Source organism: Castor canadensis, chromosome 1, assembly GCF_047511655.1.
Source record: "Castor canadensis chromosome 1, mCasCan1.hap1v2, whole genome shotgun sequence".
Classification (NCBI taxonomy): domain Eukaryota; kingdom Metazoa; phylum Chordata; class Mammalia; order Rodentia; family Castoridae; genus Castor; species Castor canadensis.
This window is the reverse complement of record NC_133386.1, coordinates 27609765-27630869: the sequence shown is the minus strand read 5'-3', so window position 1 is coordinate 27630869 and position 21105 is coordinate 27609765. Positions and strand designations below refer to the sequence as shown.

The 21105-nt window shown below is 40.9% G+C and overlaps 1 protein-coding gene across 8 annotated transcripts in view; it reads right to left on the bottom strand.

Moving 5' to 3' along the window:
* The window catches only part of Map7 (microtubule associated protein 7), a 165386-nt gene that overhangs the window by 30995 nt on the left and 113286 nt on the right, over positions 1-21105 (bottom strand). For 5 of the 8 annotated variants that reach the window (XM_074073762.1, XM_074073743.1, XM_074073754.1 and 2 more), the window contains exons 4-7: positions 14240-14403; positions 12728-12845; positions 8661-8771; positions 3418-3531 (exon numbers count right to left, since the gene is read on the bottom strand). In XM_074073762.1, coding sequence (XP_073929863.1) covers positions 3418-3531; positions 8661-8771; positions 12728-12845; positions 14240-14403 — 507 coding nt within the window. Of the gene's footprint in view, positions 1-1554; positions 1876-3417; positions 3532-8660; positions 8772-12727; positions 12846-14239; positions 14404-21105 lie in introns of those variants that run through there. The other 3 variants (XM_074073774.1, XM_074073796.1, XM_074073792.1) reach the window with 2 other exon arrangements.

Here is a 21105-nt window from a genome sequence, read left to right as displayed (position 1 = left end):
TCCTTAAAAGAACTTGTGTGTTTCACACGTGTGACATAAAGTTTTATTGTCTCCTTAGTAATGAAGGATGAGTGCATTGTGAGGAAGGAGAACCTCTGGTCATTCTGCTTGTTGTGATCACAGGGAAAACTATTTGAAAATACTCTCCCCTTCAGTGCCACAAGGCATGTGCATTTCCCAGATGAGGAAAGAAGTTATCAATGCAAATTCTTCCAAGTCAGCCAAGAGCGTTCTAGAAATGGCATCCCAGCATAAGGCACATCAGGGATAAATGACCAGGAGGAGAGGCACACAGTGCCCAGGGCTCAGCCAGGTCCTTCGCTTCACTCAAGAATCAAGGAATCTGAGGAAACAGCCTGCCCCGAGATCATGGGTCTGACGAAGAAAAAGAAATGAAGCACAGGAATGTGAAGGAGTATTTTTTGAAATATGATGAAATGATCTTTTCCATCTACTGGAAAATAATGAATTCTTTCTTTCTTTCTTTCTTTCTCTCTTTTCTTTTCTTTTTGAGACAGGGTCTTGCTATGTAGGCCAGGCTGGACTGGAACTCACTACGTAGCCTAGGCTGGCCTTATGCTCACAATCCCCCTGCCTCAGCTTCTCAAGTGCTGGGATTACAGGTATGCACCACCATGCCTGGCAGAAAATAACAATTTCATGAGGTATCTATGGAGCATTTCCTAAAACCACCCTGGATAAATCTAGTCTCCTCATGCCTTCTGGTTTATTCTTTATTATAGTGTTGAGGAAACATTAAACACAGGTTCAAAATATCCTTAACTGTAGGCTATATAAAAACATTCTCAAATTTAATTTTTCCAAAGAAAACCTTCTGGCTAAAACAAACATTACAAATTCCAAGTATATTAAATACTATAGAGTTCATTGCTATCCTGAATGGCAATTATTGAGAAAATAGAAACCTTCAAATCAGTTGTTCAAATAATCTTTTCCTTCTAAAGAAACTGCAAGAGCACTATACAGTGATTTTTCATCCAGAATACTCCTCATTTACCAAGTAGTTTAATTAAACCTAAACACCTCATGGAAATCTGAGAAAGTATTCCACTACTCTTTGTAATTAGTATGTATTAACTCCTTTAAGATACGAAATAGTGGGTACAGAGCAAAGATAATGCAGTTCAAGTGGCTAGAGTATAGCAGAGAAGGAAAAACCTGCCTAACAGAAGACTAACACTTATTGAGAGCCTATCATGTGCAAATGGTAGTCTAAGCATTTTACATGTTCTGGAAAAAATGGGCATGGAAAAGTAGACTCAAAGCAATGGCTACAAATAAGAGGGTTTGGGTTTCCAGTTCTCAAGGACTCTATGGCTTGCTCGGGGTCTGCAGTCCCCGGGCTAAGGATGGCTGCTTTCATCTGCAGCTGTAAAGTTACCTATGTACGCAGGACACCCTTCTGTCAATGGCAGCTGTGAGTAAGATGGAGTCAAGAGACAAGACAGAAAAGAATAATCAGCGAGTACATGGAAAAACCAAAGTGACAAAGTATCTTTGAAAAGACAAGTGGGAGACATTTATATATATATATATATAAATTTCAAATGGAATTTTTTTTGTAAAAATCGAGAGCTTTGTTGCATTCAACAGAAGCTGTATCAGTGCAATGGTAACAATGATTTAGGGAATATATTAATAAAACAGGCAACTCATATAAAGGATATGCCCTGTTTGGCACTAAAATAAGTTACAGAAATATATTATTGGGTGAAAAGGAGAATGGAAACATTGCAAAGTAAAGAAGAGCCAATTTGCAGGTAAAAAGCACCACGACCAAGCAAAACAGCCAAGAAGACGGGGAAGACAGGCACAGAAAATGGGTGGAAATGAGGAAATGGTGTTGGAAAAAGACTAGAGAAAGAGTGAAAGAATTGACAAAAGTTAGTGATGGCAGAAACCACAAAGACACACAATTCTCTAGCTCCGAGGCTGTCTTCAGCATAACACAACGTCTGATGGAGGGATTCAGATGCATGATGGCCATACCCTATGGTGAGCCTATGAAACAGGTGGAAAGGTTCTTCAATGTGATGAAAATCTTTCATGCCTTGCAGAAAAGTATGAAATTCACAGGCATAAGAAATAAACCATCTTGGAAATAGTGTACTTTTTCTTTTTGAAAAATCTCAGAGGCAGTGTGAGGGCCAAGAGGGAGAAGGGAACATGTGTAGGCTCCAGTTCACCAGTTTCTAAGTGGTAGAAGACAGGTATTGTCACTACACTTAGCTTCCAGAAGGTGGGGGTGCCTGTGCTTGCTGTCTTCACTGACTCACAGAGGCACTGTGAGACTACTCTGCTCACTGGGCACCACAAATGAAAGACACCATAAAACCCAGGCTAGTGGACATGAAGAGGCTTGCAGAGGCAAAGCAGTTTTAAAGGAATCTTTTCAAGGGTAGTATGCAACTCCCTAAGTACCAGAGATGAAGGCTGCTAGACTGGTTACACAGACGCACCAGCTGTGTCCAAAGAGGGTTGGGAAAATCAAAACACCTCACCAGGAGAGAAATGGTACCAAAAACCTATATGGACCTTTCTTAATCACCTCTGAGCTCCACACTAACTTCTCATTAAATTGACTCATTTAGGCAGGTTTTGCATTTTAAAACATTTTTAATAATAATTTAATAGCCAGGAGTATGTATGCTGTATATATTTTCTTTTTTCTTCCTTTTTAAAATTTCTTTGGCCTTACTCGGGATTGAACTCAGGGTCTCATGCTTGCTAGGCAAGAGACTGTATCTGTTTTTCAGATAGGGTCTCTTCCTTACGTCTGGGCCAGTCTCAGATGGAGATCCTCCTACCTCTGCCTCCTGAGGAACTGGGATTACAGACATGTGCCACTATCCTCATAATGAATAGAACAGGTAAGCAATTAGCCTTTACTTTACTTAGCCTTCTCCACAAGTCCTAGGTTATGTATAAAAGACTGGTGCAGCAGGATAAGCTTCTAGCCACATTAAGAAAGTCTATGCTTATGTAACAAGCTTATGTTCATTTTATCACCAAGTTCACATATTAGTATTCAATATTAAATCATATCTACCTTTGATCATCTGCTGAGATACAGGGGCAGACAGAAAGGTGGTTAAGGGATACTTTTTTTTTCCCCTGGTAACTTCATGAAGAGTTAGTGGCAGTTGAAGCCATCTGAGCACAGGGAGGGACTTTGTCGGTCTGCCTGGTGTCTGGTGTCCAGATAAGTGCTGAGCGGATGTGAAGAAGAAACAATGCCAGGTGCACAAAACTAACACCAAGAGACATTTCCACCCGAGCAGAGGGAAGCACACACCAGGAAAATCAGAAGTAGGATTAGGTGGACACAGGCAGTGCGGATGGGCTTCACAAGGAGGACTTTACCTCACCAGGAAAGTTCCGCCTGGATGGCTTTACCTGTGTCTCCAGACAAGGCAGCTGTGCTTTTACTTCTGGCCAGGAATGAATGTGTGGGCGTCAGCAGTCTGTTAACAACGCTGCTCTCCCACGGGCTGAGCTGCAGGCGTCGAGCTAAATGTCACCACATAAGCAAGATGTTAGAAGCATTCTTTCCAGGGCCAAAAGTACAGAACATCAGATCAGACCTACTGCCTCCGCACACACGGCCTTTGGGAGTGAGCAGTTCTCCAGGGGGGACAGCTGGCTGAGTCAGGGCCCCAGGGAGCAGCTACTCCGCAAACATTGCCTGTCCTCAAGGTGTTACATTTGTGGCAAGCTTTAAAGGAGTTTTGAGTCATGGATTTTGCTAATTTTGCTCCTTTTGTAGTAAACAGGTCTTGAAATAGAAGTGTCATTTCAACTAGAGATCTGGCATGTGTCAAAAACTTGAGGGTGGAACCTATCTGGTGGGCTTTGGGCTGGCTAGTGGGCTGAGGGCACACATTTCAGCTAATAGGCTTTAAGTATCTGGAAGAAAAAAACCCCAACAGAAGTGTGGGCAGGTTAATGGAAGACCAGACTTACATAAAGATAGAAAGGGCCCCCAATAAACCATGCTAGATCTCCACCGGTTGTTATTTGGGCAACTGAGGGGGGTTGGCTGGAAGACAGTGAAAGGGACCCATGCACAGGTCTGTATGGGGTTTCTTTTGTTCTCTCCATTCAGCAAGCCAAGCTCTTTCAGGTCCCTGTTTGGCAACAATGTAAAAAATTTTGGCTGAGGATCAAGGCTAAAGTAGAAGCAAGATAAAATTAAACAGAAACCCCAAATCTAATATAAAACATAATCCTGAAGATGACTAGTGGGTACCTGAAGAGTCTAGAAAACAAACTCAAAAATAATGCAATGATAGATGGTTCAAATGCACCGGGGCTTGGCGAGGCCATGGTTAGGAATTGTGTGCTGATAATGAATCAATTGCTTTGTTCATACTGTTAGCTTCTAGGTGTCATATGCTAACATAGAAGGGATTGTCCAAAAATAGAGAAGAAGCTTGCAACCCCTTACAAATGTCACTACAGTAAAGCGATCACATAGCTCTGTTTTGGAACATACCCATAAATCACTTAGGAAAGTCTTTAAAACTGTCAAGACCTCACAAGGCCACTTCTGTTTGTTCTACATTCTTTGGGTGCAAGTCCCTGAGCCTCTGGAGGAGGTGTTCTTATACCAATCTCATATACATCATCTTTTAAAGGAATGGCACTTAAATTCTGGGAAGTTAGTTTTAGTCCATAAAAGCCATATATTGCTACAAGAAAAAATATGTTCCTATTTGGGTTCCTTAATCATCTGACTTTATTTGAAAAGAGTGGCTATTTTATCAAAGCTCTGGTGAATTTTAGAACTAGTGGATTAATCATTAGATTTTTTGTTTATTAAAAGAGTTAGTGAATTATTCATTAGATTTTTCTGTGTATTATGCAGGAGACTCTCCATGGCTAAATTAAATACTGAGAAATGAATAAAAAAGATCTGTTATAAAAACTATCACAGCCCATAGCTAAAGTTAGTAGAAAGTGCCATGGGTGGGCATGATTAAACGACAGTAGGGCAGTGCCTCAACTAGAATATAGTCACAGAATAAATCAATGAGAAACATGTGCTGAGGAGTAACTGAAAATCTCAACAGCACTGCATGCTGAACAGACAAGAAAGGCAAGGAAGAAGAGGGCCTGCTTTCAGAGATAAACTGTAGAGTGCCAGTGGCTTAGAACTGCAGAGAGAAGACAGCCCTGAAAAGATAAGTCTTTTTCTCCATTAAAGAAGTCCAATTACTTTATTTCTATGAGTCCTTAGGGCATCGCTTACAGAATTTGCTTCAAATAGAGATCATTATAAACCCACTCGAGCTTGTGTGTAAAGCAAATCCCAATACTGTGAATGAAAGGTTTTGCTAAGAGAAATGTTTCCCTTCTACCACACACATAACTAACACTCTACCTTTCATACAGCAGCTTTTTAGTAGAGGTTAGTGAAGGAGTTAGTTCATGTCTTTTTCCACTCGCAGGTCCTGATTTTTAAGATTAAAAAGCAGAAGGAGGAGATAGTAACTACAGTGGAAGTCTATGGCACTAACTCTATTTTAGCACTTAAAAATGAGATGCTGTCAGTTCCCATGTCAGACACCCACATCAGGGGAGGCCAAGTCGAAGGCCTTGGGCCACACAAGTGAATATAAGAAAGTGACCTGAGCTAAACGAACATCCTGCATATCTGCACTGGCACACTCCTCACATAAGCCCCAAACCACTGTTCAGTTTCAGGTAAGGGGTCTGGGCAGAAATTAGGCAAATGTTGACAGATCCTAAATTTTTTCATTAGAGAAAGGAAACCTAAGTACTATATGAAATCTTCCATATTTTAAATGTTGGAAATTAATTCCAATTAAATCAAGAATAAGAGCACTGCTCAGGTTACACAGAGCAGGCTCTGGGCAGAATTCAGCTTAAGGTCCACCACTGTGTCCTCTGATGTAGACTATAGGGAAACATATTGACTAATTTTAAGCAAAAAGAAGGCAACTTCACCCTTACTTTAAAAAAACTCCCTAGTATTCTGTCTTCAGAAAAAGCTAGTTAAGTAGATAGTTTAAAGATAATGAGCTAGCTGGGCATGGTGGCATATGTCTGCAATCCCAGTACTTGGCAGGAGGATGTCCAGTTTGAGGCCAGCTTGGGTAATATAACTAGTCCCTGTCTCAGAAGATACACTTGTAATACAAAAAATTCAAATAGCAACATTTTCTGTGTTGCCCCAATTATAAACACATTCTGTAATCAGAAATTTCCTTTAAAGCAGGTGAGTTTATCAGTTCATATAACACTATATTCAAGTGTAGTAACCAAAATACCTAAAAACCAGTACTGCACACGCACAGATCTACGGCCGGTCTCCATTAGCTTTGGAGGGTCCAGGCAAGCACTTCTGGGGGAAGTGACTTTTACCAGATGATACTTTTACCAGCCTCAATTTAATATCAGCTTTAAGGCCACTGACAGAGGACTGAGGCAGCTCAAACAATCTAAGAATGGCACACATCCCCTCGACATATTTGTCCACAAAGGCTACTAACTTAAACTTCTAAAAATAGCTAGCAGTAAATAACTATATTTCAAAATCAGAGAAATTCAAATTCAGAAGAGTTGCTACTCTTATCGAAAGGCCTAAGCCTACCTATCCTAAAGAGGGTTTTGCCTAACTTAAAAAAAAATTCTTCTCTGTATGGGAATCCCCACCAGGCCATCCTGGTTTGTTAGGCAGGAACTCACTCACAGGTCTTTTGATAAAGGGGTAGAGAAGTAGAATTCTTGAATTCAGTGCACTTCCTCTACTAGTCTAGCCTAAGATTCAACTTTCTAGATGTGCACTTGAATCACGAATCAAGGGATAGTTTCCTGGTTACAGTGATGGACCGATTGCTGAACTTCTGCTGCCCTGGTGTTCTACCTCCTCTTCTAACCTACCCAAAGGATGAATGCACTGAGTCAACCTGAGAAGGCTACCCTGCATGTAAGGACTGCAGGTGCAGCACAGCAACCACACGCTGGGAAGCTGGTGATCACAGTTCCAGTCCCTCTCCTGCAGTAATTAGCCTATGGGACATTAAAAGTCAGACTATCAACCTATGAGGGACTCCGTTACCTCAACTGGAATAATAGATGATCCAATCCAACAGCTGTTTCTCAGTTGGAAGACCGTATTACCTGAAGAGTATCCAATTAGAATATTGTCATAGAGTCCACAACACATCATCTTATTTCTAGCGGACACAGACCACCAACATTGTCATTCCACAGAGACAGGGACAGGACATTGTCCACTTTATTGTTTGTCTGCCTGCTCTCATCCTCATCCTAATTTCAGCTATGGGAATGACTGTAGGAGGCAGTAAGCAAGGTTTAACTTAAAAGTGTTATAAAATCCTAATTGTGGCTTGTCTCAGACCCAGGTTCACTAAAGTATGAAAGTGCCATGACTAATTCGAAAGAAAAGGTGAACAGACAACTGTAAGAGCAGCATTTCCATGCTATATTAAGGAAATAGGTTTGAAAATGAAGGATAATTTATCAAAGAAAATTTAATAATATTTTAACATGAAAGGCCTCTAATGACTACATGTCTAATATAAGTGATTAATGCAAATTAAATTAAAATGGAATAGTTTTGGTTAAAAGGCAAGACTAGGAAGTTGTACAAACATTTACTGCTTTATGAGATCTGTTTCCAAGATAATATTAACACTCATATAATATGCAACATTACACCACCATAGCAGCTTTGATACAATACAAAATTTATAAGGATATACATACATATAGAACACACACGTTACATGCCTTGTCAAATGACAGACAGGGAAACTTTCCAGTTTCTCACTAAAGTACTCAAAATAACCATGATTTTCTACTTTTGTATGTGCTTTTATATTACACGATAATTCTTTGGCTTTATTTTAAATCATCTTAGTTCTGTAGAACAAGTAGCTTATTTTATAAGCTTGATTGTTCCTTCTATAATAAATGTAATATAAAACTTTTACTTTATAAATAACTCAGCATCCATGTACTGTAAATCCATAGGATGCATAAAACTCAAAATTCAGATATTAATTGGAGGACTATGATTATTCAACTTTTCAGGAAAGCTGTAATGATGATGATAGTCTTGAAGTTAGGTCAAATCCTTCATAAGTAAATACATGGACACCAAAACACCCAATCACACACATGAGGAATGCAGTGAGAAATGTTTGGGTAAATGGATTGGCAAAATGACATGTACTGCCATGGATCGTTTAACATTCTCTTCAGAAAGTCAGAGCCTGGAATTCTCAAGGTACAGGTGCAAGCCATAGACAGAGTGATTGAGGTAAAAGCCGTGTTCATAACCAAGCTTATTTGCACTTGGGTGGATTAGCGGGTGATTTCTGGAGCTGTACTCATTTACAAAAAGTTGAGAGAAGCACCACCTTCATCACTGCTAAATGCAAGCACTCAGCCACGTCCTAAGTGGGGACTGTTCGTTGCAAGGACAGTGCTGCTCGGCCAGTTATTGCTTTATTACTCTGAAGTTTTTTCTTCCTATTTAAGAAATGCAGGGAAAGCAACTTCAGACGCTTATTTTCATCTGTAAACATCCAGAACAAAAAGCATTAAGTAAATGACAGAAACACATTTTTGTTTTCCGTTGACTGTACCTCTATCTGGAGAGTTTAGCAAAGTTGCAGAGGAGGACGAGAGCCGCTTGCTAATGACAGGATCGACATGTTTGGAGAGGTTCATGGTGGAAACTGACCGCCTGTCTGGATCTAAAACAGATGGAAAGAGCGCTAATTGACAGGCAGCATGCAGGACTGTGCGTTCCAGGCCCGCAGTGGAAGGAAGGAGCACTAGGCCGGATGCTCTCAGCTCTACTTCTACGACCTTCCTACCTGCAGTTTTCCAAGTGGACAGATTAAAGGTAACTTAAAGGCCAGAAATAAGACTCGTTTTTCTTACATGGCAAAATGAACATTCAGTTTACTAGTTTGTTGTGTGATGTAAGTGGATGAAGTCAAAAGGAAGGCTATGGAATGAGGGGAGCAGACGAGCACAGACAGAACTGTAACAGGGAATGCCTTCCAACTTCCTAAAGTGTGAATGGGAAGGTGTGGTGCTGGTGAAATACACACTAACCCTGGCATGAAAAGCACACCAGGTCCTGTGTACCTGCTGATACTTTTGCTTTAGAGTCATTTCACACAGGGCATTAAAGTTCAGTCTAGAAGAATGACTTTAAAAACAAGAAAGACCTGGGCATGATGGTTCAAGCCTGCAATCCCAGCCTCTTGGGAGGCAGAGGCAGAAGTACTGCAAGTTTGAGGCCAGTCTGCGCATGTTAGTAAGGCCTGTTTCAATCTAGAACAGAGTACAAATACAAGGGTTGAGTATGCAGCTCAGTGGTATAGAGCTTGCCTAGCAGGCACAGGCACTGGGTTCAATCTACAGTATCACAAAAAAAACAAGAAACCAAAAAAAAAAAAAAAAAAAAAACAAGCAAGGGAAATGCTCTGGGTGTAGAAGGTAGGGCCGACATACAAACTGGCCTAACAGAACTGACAGCAACATAACCAGAATTCCTTCTGTTTTATGAGTTCATGAATATTATTGTTCATCCTGCAGTCAAATTATTAAAAAATAATTTTAAAAGTTCAAATCAGAAGGGAAATAGCCATGTAAAATTCAAAAACAAAACAAAGCTGAGTGTGGTGGTACCAGCCTGTTCTCCTGGCAATCTAGAAGCTGAGACAGGCAGTCTGAGGCCAGCCTAAGCTTTATAGCAAGACCCTGCCTCCAAAAATCAGCTCAATCTGTTGTCCGTACAGTAGAACCAAGTTCTAATCATGATCATTATCAAAAATCATGTTTCCTGAATAAAACTACATATGATTAAAAAAAAAACCTCATTATATATTTGTCTAGCAGGCAGGTGGGTATTCTGATCTATAATTGCTAGACGTTTTCTTTTTTTCTTGTTGGTACTGAGGTTTGAACTCAAGGTCTTAAGTTTGAGTGTTCCACCATTTGAGCCACACGCCAGCCCATTTTGTTTTAAGATGAGACCTCATGCTTTTTGTAAGGGCCTTAGACTACAATCCTCCTACCTCTACATCCCCGAGATCACAGGTATGCAGTATCACGCCAGCCCACAGAATTTTATTTTCTATTGTTAGCTGCTTATGAGACTAAGACAAAAACATTTCTTGTGATTGATGCTTTCAAAACACAGTTCCCATTGCAGTGAACATTTTGAAATGATTTCACTCACAGAATAACCATTCTTGACTATTATTCATACTGCAAGTCTTCTGTTAACATAAGACTTTTCTATCTTAAACTGAGTTTTTTTAATGGTTGAAACACTAAAAAAACAAAACACTAAACACCGTATGTATCTGTGACTTACACTGACACTTGACTGGTGGGATCTCTCTTGGGGTAGTCCCAACAGAAAGATTTAGGGCTACACTGAAAGGAGTGTGTGCATGAAGAAATGTGAGGTGCAGGGCACAGGAAGGATAACCAGTCACTTCCAGGTGTTTATCCAGCAACACATTTCGTGATGCTGCTTTATATGTTAAGCTTTAGCTGGGGAAAAACTGTGGCTACGTCAAGCCATGTCAGGCATACTCTCAGTAGGTTATTAAAAACATTTAGTTCTGTTTCACAGTAAGTGGAAAAAAATAAGCTAGGCCAGATCTTCCCATTCCCCCCAAATACTAGAATGGAAAAGTATCTAAACCTGCCCTAAGTGGTATGAATGTGTTATCCTACTTAATGTGAAATTATTTTTATTCATTCTTTTTCCCACCAAACACAAATTCATGAAAGGATTAATAATCAGTTCTAAACGTGTAAGTTTAGAGCAGTGCCAGGTGGTGTCAGCAGCTGCAGGAGACACTAATGTGGATGCAGCCAGTCTTGAGGACCTGTTTGCTGGCCAGTAATCAGTGGCTGAGCACTCACCACGCCTCAGGCATTGCAGTGAGGGGAAGGGTCTTCAAGATGAGTAAGGATGGTTGTTGCTATCCACACCACAGCAGGTCACTCCCTGGTCTTTAGAAACTTTGGTAAATTCCAATCATTTTCAGACAAATTCTCTGTTCTGGCAGAGCAACAACTTGCTCTAATTCACAGTCCTTATAAGAGGAGTTTATCCATCAGTTCATAAACGCATCACTGGCTTCTCTTTCTCTGAGTGGCAGAAGTAAAGGCCAGAAAGTAACCTCTGAGCAGGGAAGCAAGAGTGAAGGTTAACAGCTTTATTTTTTCTCACAGATGTTTGACAACCTATAACCGTACGCATATAAAGCATGAAGCCAAAGAGAAAAAAATGAGGCTATAAAAATAGGTAGCATGACAATTTTTTGTATGGAATGTACATGCAAAACTGTCCTTTAAAATGAAAGGTCACATATAAACGATCTCTAGGATCATATATTTGATATGTGCTCCACCAAATACCATGGAGGGAGGAGGGCCAAAGGGGTAAAACTGCTTTTAAATTTGGCTCACCATCAGAGGAAAGCAAGTTGTCGCTCTACACAGAATACTTTTTTTTTTTTTTAAATAAAAAGGGTACAGAAGACAAACAGAATGTTAGGAATGAAAGGAGATAGCAAATAAGCAAACAGACAAAGATTTGTTATTTAGATAAAACTAAAAGTGGCTCCAGCAGTATTGATGGGGGTGGGAGGAGCTAAACTGGATGTACTTTGGTTCCAGGTAATTTTTTATCTAAAAGACCTTTTTAAAAGGTCTTATTCAAAATGATCATTTAAAGTGGAAGCAAACATGCCACGTGTAATTATTTCAACACCTTTAAGTCACCTGAGTTGTATTATCGCACCTAAGAAACACTGTGCCAACCCCAGAATTAGGGCTATGCAGGACAGAAAGCAGGCAAAATGGCCAAGGTCTGAGGTGCAAGCTACAGGGTAGGCGGTCAGCAATCACGAGGATGTTTGTACCAGATTGTCTAGCACCACCCGAAGCTGTGACGTGGTGGTCCAGGCCTGCTAAATCGAGAAAGGTGAATGATGACTCAACAAAACCACCTGGGGACAGAATGTAAGACATGATTTTTCAAAGTTAAAAAAAAAAAAAAAGGTCATTAGAGTTACAAGAATGACAAAGAATCGACACACTATGTAAAATTCAAGGTGTATTGAAGTTACAGCACAAAAATAAAGCTTTCCACTAAGTTCAAGTTATCAGTATGATTTTATGTCCACTCATGGGGGAAGAAAGTGCTTAGATTTCTCCTGCTGTGTCTAGCCTCAGACTCCTGCGCACTTCCTTACATTAGTGCTGCGTACACTTTAGGGTTGGAAGGCAGAAGCTCACAGTATTGATTTTGGGCAATCAATATTACTATAATACTTCTGAGAAAAAAATAAAACTGGTTAACTCATCCTATAATCCTGAGCCCCTTATGCAAACGAATTATGAAACAGAGCAAGTTTCAAGTGTTGTCTCTCGAAGGAGTCCTGCAGCACATGAGAAAAGCAGCCTGAGCTAAGGGAAGGAGAGGACCTTATCGTCTCATCTCACCTCCATCACCCTCCTACCCTTAAGCAACAGAATGTCACTTAGTTATAGTTGAATGATGCTAGCAGGATATTCATTTTGCAAACACAGATTTAGAAAAAAACATAAGCAAATGCAGTCATACTGTGCAGAAAAAAGGTGAAGAAGAGGTTTACAGAGGTCTCTGCATGCTTACCTGCCGTGTGGATACCAGGGCTCCCGTGCAGAGGGCCACCCCATGACCACCGGTTGTGCTTCTGCCTTGGTTTCTGGCTCCTCTCCATCGTCCGACGCACAACAGCTTCATGGCGCTCCTAAGGGAAACACAGATATCAGTGCTCCTCTCCCACCTGACTGTCTGAAGCTTCTCAACATGAGGCAGGACGCAGGTCATGAAGGCTACAACCTAAATTTCCACCCTACCGCAGTACTGTTGAGCTGTTCCCCAACGTGTGTGGTTATCTTGAGGTGGGAAGAATACAGATCTTGGAAGGTTATGAAAACCATGAGCTCCCAGCTCGTGAAGCCCTTGCTGTGTCAGCAAAGGAAACGTGACACGTGACAGAGACACAGATAAACGCCCCACTTCTGGGTGTGACGCTTTCGTCAACACTCAGAATCATGGTAGCAGGTCTTCACCAAAACTGAGCTTAACACACACGTTATTATAATTTAATTAAATTAATTAATGTAGTTTTGAGGCAGATTCTCACTATGTAGCCTAGGCTGGCTTCAAACTCATGATTCTCCTGCTTCATCTTCGTGAGTGCGGGGATTACAGGTGTGAAGCACTGTTGCGAGCTTTCTCACGCTCTCTTATTCTACCTAGGGATGACTGGAGATGCAGAAAGAACAAACAGAAGACAGACATGCAGAAAGTTGGGGCCAGGTGTGCTAGGCGCTGGGATGGAGATGCACAACAGCCTCGTTGCTTCTTTTCTCTAATAACTCTTCTTTTACTTTGTTTCTTTTCTCTTATTCTTTAAAACCTTATTTCTAAAGTCTTTCTTCTTTTCTGTTCTTTAAAGTGTCTTTCTTTATACTCGCACTATCCCATGTTTTCCTTTAATCTCTCTTAAAGTCTTGGACCTCAGATTTGCACTGTCCCCACATTCTCTCTTAAAGTCTTAGTGCTAAGGCTTGTACTGTCCCATCAGACTTGCACTGTCCCATGTTTCCTCTAATCTCTAGCATAACTCAGCAGCCCATCAATCAATCAACCCCCATCAAAAAACCCCCTGTCCTCCCTCAGAGGGTCTCTTATATCCAGTGGTGAACAAGGAGGTAGAGCAGCAGTTCTCAGGGAGGGGGCATGACACTGTAAGAAGAGAAACCTGCTCTCTACTTCTCTGAATGTAAACAACTTAGGAAAAGCAGCTGTGCTGCATTTTGCCTTCACCCCCTTCTGCAGCTGGGGCCTTGCCATATTCAGCCTGTAGATCATTGAGCACAACTGTGCTTATGTCAAGTTCTCATAGGCTTCTCATAATCCACTCCCCTCAAAGCACCATGCCTCGTTTATTTTAATTTTTCTGTGGTTCAAGGATTGAACCCAGGTCCTTGTATGTGGCAGGCAGGCATGCTACCACTAAGCTAGCCCATGGTACCATATTTTGAAAGTGGAATTCAGAATCTGAGGACATGCATAATTCTTGAACCGATGCTTGCTGTGTCGGATGACTTAGGCCTCCCTCCCCAGGGGCCTCACCTTGTCCTCCTCCAGCCGCTGCCTTCGTTTCTCTTCCACGGCCGCCCTCCTCTGCTCCTCCTTCAGCCGCTGCTCCTCCAGCTTCCTCTTCCGCTCCTCCAGGTGCTTTGCATAGTGCTGCCGGGCTCGCTCCTCTCGCTCTAGCCAGATGATTTCTCGGGCAGCTTCATGGAACAGCAGGGAAATGTGAGATATGCAAATTAAAGCGGGAAACACTGAGCAAATCTGGGTTCTGGGGTTGTCTACTGACCTAGCCTGGCCTTTGCATCTACAAATGCCCAGGAAGAAAGTACTAGGGCGCTGTTAAACTAGGATGGTTTCACATGCTAACAATGAGGTCGAAGGACATGTGCTGAATTATAGCCTTTGGAAGACCACACAGCCCTCTACTGGGTATAGGACAAGGCACGTAAACCGCACGCTCTGGCTGCAGTCACAGTATTGATACTGTGCCCTCAAAATTCAATAAAAAAAATGCGACACCCTCCAGTTGTGTGTACCTTTTTTTCAATATAGAAAAGGATGTGGGAGAAAATAATTAGTTGATAAACAGTGTGCTGAGTGCCTTGCAGGCTTATCACACTGAGTCAGCTAAGCCTTGGGAGGGACCAAGAGGCGATTCTGATCTCGGGGGAACCACAACAGAGTTAGACAACACCTACCCCATCAAAACCAACATAACTGTAGACTTCAGAAAACATGGCCAGCTGCATTTCCTCATTTTAGGGGACAAAGTCACCCACACAGCAGTTTTCTTTAACATGATGCTGTGATAACTAGAGACATGTATGAGTTGTTAACATGGTAGGCAAGTGTCCAAACAAAATTTAGAGCACAAATCATATGGCATATAAATTCAAATGTGACTTTTTGAGAGAAAAACCAGAAATTCAGAATATTTCAGTTTCCTTTAAATGTGTAGAGTATTAAAAACACTGCATTTCTCACAAAGTTAGTTAGTTGAGGACACAAATCTACTGAAAAACATCTGAATTCACTTGACTTTGGTGGAAGGAAAAGGACAAGGGCAACTCCAAGGTGAGTGCCGTCTGACGTCAGGGTGTGGAGAGAGCATGGCTGGCATGTGAAAGGTCTGGGTCTCCTAACAGCTCTGCTGCTAAGGACCTGGGACACTTTCATCTGGATTTCAGCTCTCTCTGGTGGAAGATGAGGAAACCGATCTTGAAGTTTCCTTCTAAGTTTACAAGCCCATTATTGGATCAAAGACCTTAATGTAAAACCTGAAACTTTGAGACGACAGAGGAAAAAATAGGGGAAACAGTTCAAGATACAGACACCGGCAACAAGTTTCTAAAAGGATTCCCATAGCTCAGGAAATAATAGCAAGAACTGACAAATGGGATTGCATCAAATTAAAAAAGCTTTTGTGTAACAAAGGAAATAATTATCAGAGTGAAGAATGGGAGAAAATCTTTGCTAGCTACTCATCCAACAAGGGACTGATATCCAGAACATATGAACACATATTCACAAAAATTAAGTACCAAAAGAACAAACAATTCAATCAGTAAATGGGCAAATGAATTGAACAGACATTTCTCAAAATAAGAAGTACAAATAGCAATACATACATGAAAAAATGTTCAACTTCTGTACTAATCAGACAAATTCCACCTCACCTCAATAAGACCAGCTAACGTCAAGAAAACAGACTGAAAATAAGGCTGGTGTGTGTGTGTGTGTGTGTGTGTGTGTGTGTGTGTGTGTGTGTGTGTGTGTGTGTAGGAATCCTATACACTGTTGGTAGGATTATAAATTAGTGCAGCCACAATGGAAATGAGTATGGAGGTTTCTCAGAAAAGTAAAAATGGAACTGCCATATGATTCTGCTATACCACTCCTGGATGTATACCCAAAGGAATCTAAGTCAGCATACAGTGGAGACACCTGCACACCTATGTTTATTGTGGCACTATTCACAATAGTGAAATATGGAATCAGCTTAGATGCACATCAATGGATGAATGTATAAAGAAAAATTGGTATACACATATAAATATATAAAATGAAGTATTATTCAACTGTAAAGAATAATGATGGCATTATATCTCTTACAGGCAAATGGATGGAAATGGAGATCCTCATATTAAGCAAAATAAGCCAGACTCAGAAAGACAAATGTAGCATGTTTCTCTTATATGTGGAATCTAGTTTGTTTAAAAATGAAATGGAGGTAGAAGGGGGACTATTTGGGAAGAGGAAGGGGTAGGGGGAGAGGGGACAAGAGAGGGTAATGGAGAGAGTGAATGTGATCAAAGTACATTAAATACACGCATGAAAATGTTATAATGAAACACATCAAAGTGTACAAAACCCCTCATTAACAAAAATAGGCAGTGAGCCACAAAAAAGGCAATTATTCTAAAGAAAATTTTAGGTTCAAGTTAAAACTTTACTTCAAGAGCCAGCACACAGTTAGCATGTGCTCAACACAATGTCCACTGAATATCCACAGAAACAAAGAGACTGAGAGTACATCTTAAACACTAGCAGATGTCATTCTGACACTTCCTTTGGATGCTCTCACTTTGATCACTTGGTTTCCCACTTGGGAATACTCTACTACTTTACTGGCAGGTTTTTAATGCCACTATACATTTTAATTCATCTAAAAAGGTGGATTTGCAATGATAGTTTTTTATTGCTGTGGTACCGGAGTTGGAATTCAGGGCCTTGAACATGCTAGGCAGGTGCCAGCAAGGTGTGACTTGAGACACACCTTGAGCCTACAGTGATAGATCTTGTAGAGCTTAAGCAGTACACAATAGTATAAGGTAAAATGACTGGCTTCCTCTACTCTTGAACCCTCTTAAAATATCCCATTTCCATCTTTTTGAGAAACATGCATACTGTACCCACTCTTCTACATCTAGCTTTTTTCACTTAAAATTTCTTGGAGGGCCAGGCACAGTGACTCATACCTATAATCCCAGCTACTCATGGGGGAGGGTCAGGAGGATCATAGTTCAAGGCTAACTTGGGCAAAAACACAACAAGATCCCGTATCTCAACAAATAAGCTAGACATAGTAGTGCATGCCTGTCATTCCATCAGGAGGAATAGGTAGAGGAACACAGTTCAAGACAGATTTGGGCAAAAATAGAAGACCCTATTTGAAAAATAACTAAAGCAAAAAAGGGGTGGGGGACATGGCTCAAGTGGTAGAGTACCTGCCTAGCTACCATGAGGTCCTGAGCTCAAACCCCAGTAGTTTCAAGAAAACAAATAAGTAAAATTAAAATAGCTTGATATGGTGGCACACTTTTATAATCCCAGGATTTGGGAGGCTGAGGCAGGAGGACAGAATTTGAAGTCAGTCTGGGCTATACAGTGAGATCCTGCCTCATAAAACCAAAATAAGCACGGAGGCCTGAGTTCAAACCCCAGAACTGTCCCACCCCCCCAAAATAAAAAATTGGTAGTTATTTGCTATACCATCTCTGGGAAGTCTTACCAGTTAACACTTTTGCCAACAATACATGAGGGTTATAGGCAGAAAAATTTGTGTCTTGTGACCCATAGTCATGTAGTACAATAAATCTACTTATTTGCTTTTAGTTTTCAAACTATAGCATTTGACTTTTATACCCCATTTGAGGAACATTTTAGATTTTTCAAAGACATTTATGACATAATATATTTCTTTCCTATGAGAGATCCAGAAGTAAACATAAGAAATACAGATGTTTATAAAGTATTAATAACAAAATGTGGCAAGATAAAATTCATAAAATAAGAGTTAACTTATAGATTAATTTTTCTTGGATAATGTTCTCATCAAAAAAGGCTGCTTTCATACTCAAACCTTTGTGACTCTTTCTTCACTAGATTTAAGCTAGTCTGATTTCCAAAGCCCTGCCTTCCTCCTCATTGCTTTCCACACAGCCTCCTCACTAATGAGACCAGGTTCCTTACTGTGCCTCTCCTGTGTATCTTGGCTCCTGTTACTGTTACTTGGGAATGCTACCATCACTTAAAACTCCAACTGACCCATCCTTTAAGGCAGCAGCCTCATAGCTGCAATGTATATCAAATAACCTACGGAAGTTTAGAAGGTGGGGGGAGCATAAAAGGTAGAAGTGTCTAGTTCCAGTACAAATTCCTCAGCTCCAATCATCACTTCAGTTTTACTAATTCTGAGACAAGGTCAGTTAAAAAATAATTTTTATTTTATCGAATCCAGGACCTTACACAACTAATTTGTTTTTTAAATAAACCTCACAGGTAGATAGATCCGAATGAAACTAGTGGTCCACTGATGACATGTGAAGAAACCCTGCATCCTGTCTTCTGCAGAAACTCCTGTGATATCTACCAAAACTTCAACATTTCCTATATTATGATTTCTGTGTTGCAAAGGTCACCCCTCCCCCAACTCTCCATAGTATCTTTCACAACTTGAACATATCCAAGGGTCTTAATAATTACTTCCCAGTTCACTGGAACTACTTCCGGGTTCACTGACTCATAAATGTGTAGTCTTGGGTAAGTTACCCAACTTCCCTAGCACGAGTTCTGAAAGGTTATGTTGTGGGTAAAATAGGACTTGCCTCATAGATTTGCTGTGAGGATTAAAGAATAATTATATTTACAGTAGTTAGAATAGTTCTCTGGGAAAGTTTAGCTACTGCTGTCATTTTTGTCATCATCATTTCAGTTCAGAAAACTAAAGGTAGTCCTTAAAGTTGTGCTATGAATCACACCAGGATTGCAATATTTTATACCAATTAAATCTTTTGAAAGAAGAATATTTACTTATCCAAACTTTTGATCTGCTTCTGTTTCTACCCGGAAGTGGAGATCCTATTGCAGCTTGTTCTTTAAACAATTGTCTGTAAACAGTCATTTGGAGACTGGGCAAACAATGTTGAAATGGCAGACATCATTTTTTGACTCTTGCAGGGTATGCCGTGAGTGCTAGGATGAGTTACTAAGTGCAGATCAGGTGATATATTAAACGGAAGGATAACACATTAAAGACTGCAGCAGTTTAAGAATTCAAAGTTATTTGATTGTAACAGTTTTAGTAATTTAAAATATTTCCCAGAGACAAGAGAGAGTAACGAGAAGGTGAATATGACCAGAGTACGTTATACACATGTATAAAAATCATAATGAAATCCAGCATTTTTAATATATGCTAAAATACTTAAAAATATTTTATACAGATGATAAATAATGTCAGGATCGTGTGTTTTCTCATTAAGAAACGAGAACTGTGAGGGGTGTCAGTGGCTCATAGCTATTTGGGAGGCAGAGATCAAGAGGATCACTGTTTGAGGCCAGCCCAGGCAAATAGTTCATGAGATCCTATCTCCAAAATACCCAACATAAAAAATGGCTGGTGGTGTGGCTCAAGTGGTACAGCACCTGCCTAGCAAGCATGAGGCCCTGAGTTCAAACCCCGGTATTGCCAAAAACCTCAAAAAACAAAGAAATGAGAATTCTGAACATAAGGAAAAAAATGAGCAATTGCTGTGGACTGAATTGTGCTCTCCAATTACAAATTCAGATGTCAAAGCTCCAAGTGAGAGTGTGACTGTATTTGGAAGGAGGACTTTAGGAGGTAACAAAGAGTAAATTAGTTCCTAAGGGGAAGACTCCAACCTGACAGGATAGTGTCCTTTTAGGAAGATACACCAGAGAACTTCTGATGTGTATGCTCACAGGAAAGGTCACATGAGGGCAAAGGGGTCCTCTGTAAGCCAGGATGGGAGCCCTCCCCAGAAACAGAGCCAGACATTGACCTGGGACTTTCCAACCTCCAAAAGAGTGACAAAATAAAATTCAGGTGTTTTAAGCCACCCAGTCTACAGTGTTCTATTATGGTAGCCCTGGCAGACCAACACGACTTGTGCAACATTTAAATCATAAACCGTCACTTCATTTCATAAAGAGGCAGCTTTATGGAAGAACAGCATGTCCAGATAAACAAATCAACCTGAAACACTGTGATCAACCTTAATCTTTACTCCTCTCAGGTTATTTGGAATTATCCCTAACCATGGGCTTACACTATAGAACTCTGAAATGAACACTCATTTGTAGCTGAGGAAATCCTAGACATGAACGAGTCAGTCCCACTCCTGTGCTGCTGCCACCAGATTCAGAGACACACAGTGACTCTGCTCACTGACAGGGATTTAGGATGAAAAGCACGAACTGAGGTAGATACCACGTAGTTTCTGGCTGCACAGAAACTGGAGACCACCCCTCATCCGCCCCTTATGAGTTATGGGCCATTGAACATGTAATGGCTCTGTGGTTCTGCTTCCTGACAGGGCTGCGCTGTGGGTTCCAGGTATACACAGCACTTAGTACAATGCCAGGTATTGCAGATGGACCCACACATGGAAGTAATGACAGTACGTCTTTGTGATCATCCTACTAATTTCTGTCTTGTGCCACAGAGAGCAAGTGGCTAACAGGAGGAATACAGGCATGACAGAGAACACAGGCAGAAGGTATTCACAGGCTGGTGGGTACCCCACCAACCCCTACCCCATCACTTCCACAGTTGTACCCGGCCCAGTCCTTCTGAAAAGGCTATGTCTGCGTGGGTAGCTGATGTATTTCACTGTCATATGAAGGAAAGAAAAAGGCCACATACAGAGAATAGAGCAATGCTGTCACATAACCTGCCACACACATGGCGGTCATCTCAGTTTTTTTTCCTTTGTTGCAGTGCTGGAGATCAAACCCAGGACCTTACACATGCTAGGCAGTGCTCTACCCTGAACGCACAAGTCATACTAATCTGTGGAAATGCTGCTACAACAGTGGCACCAGAACACCCTGTAATATCCCAGAGTCAAAATGACCAGGGGTAAGACCACCAGAGCTTG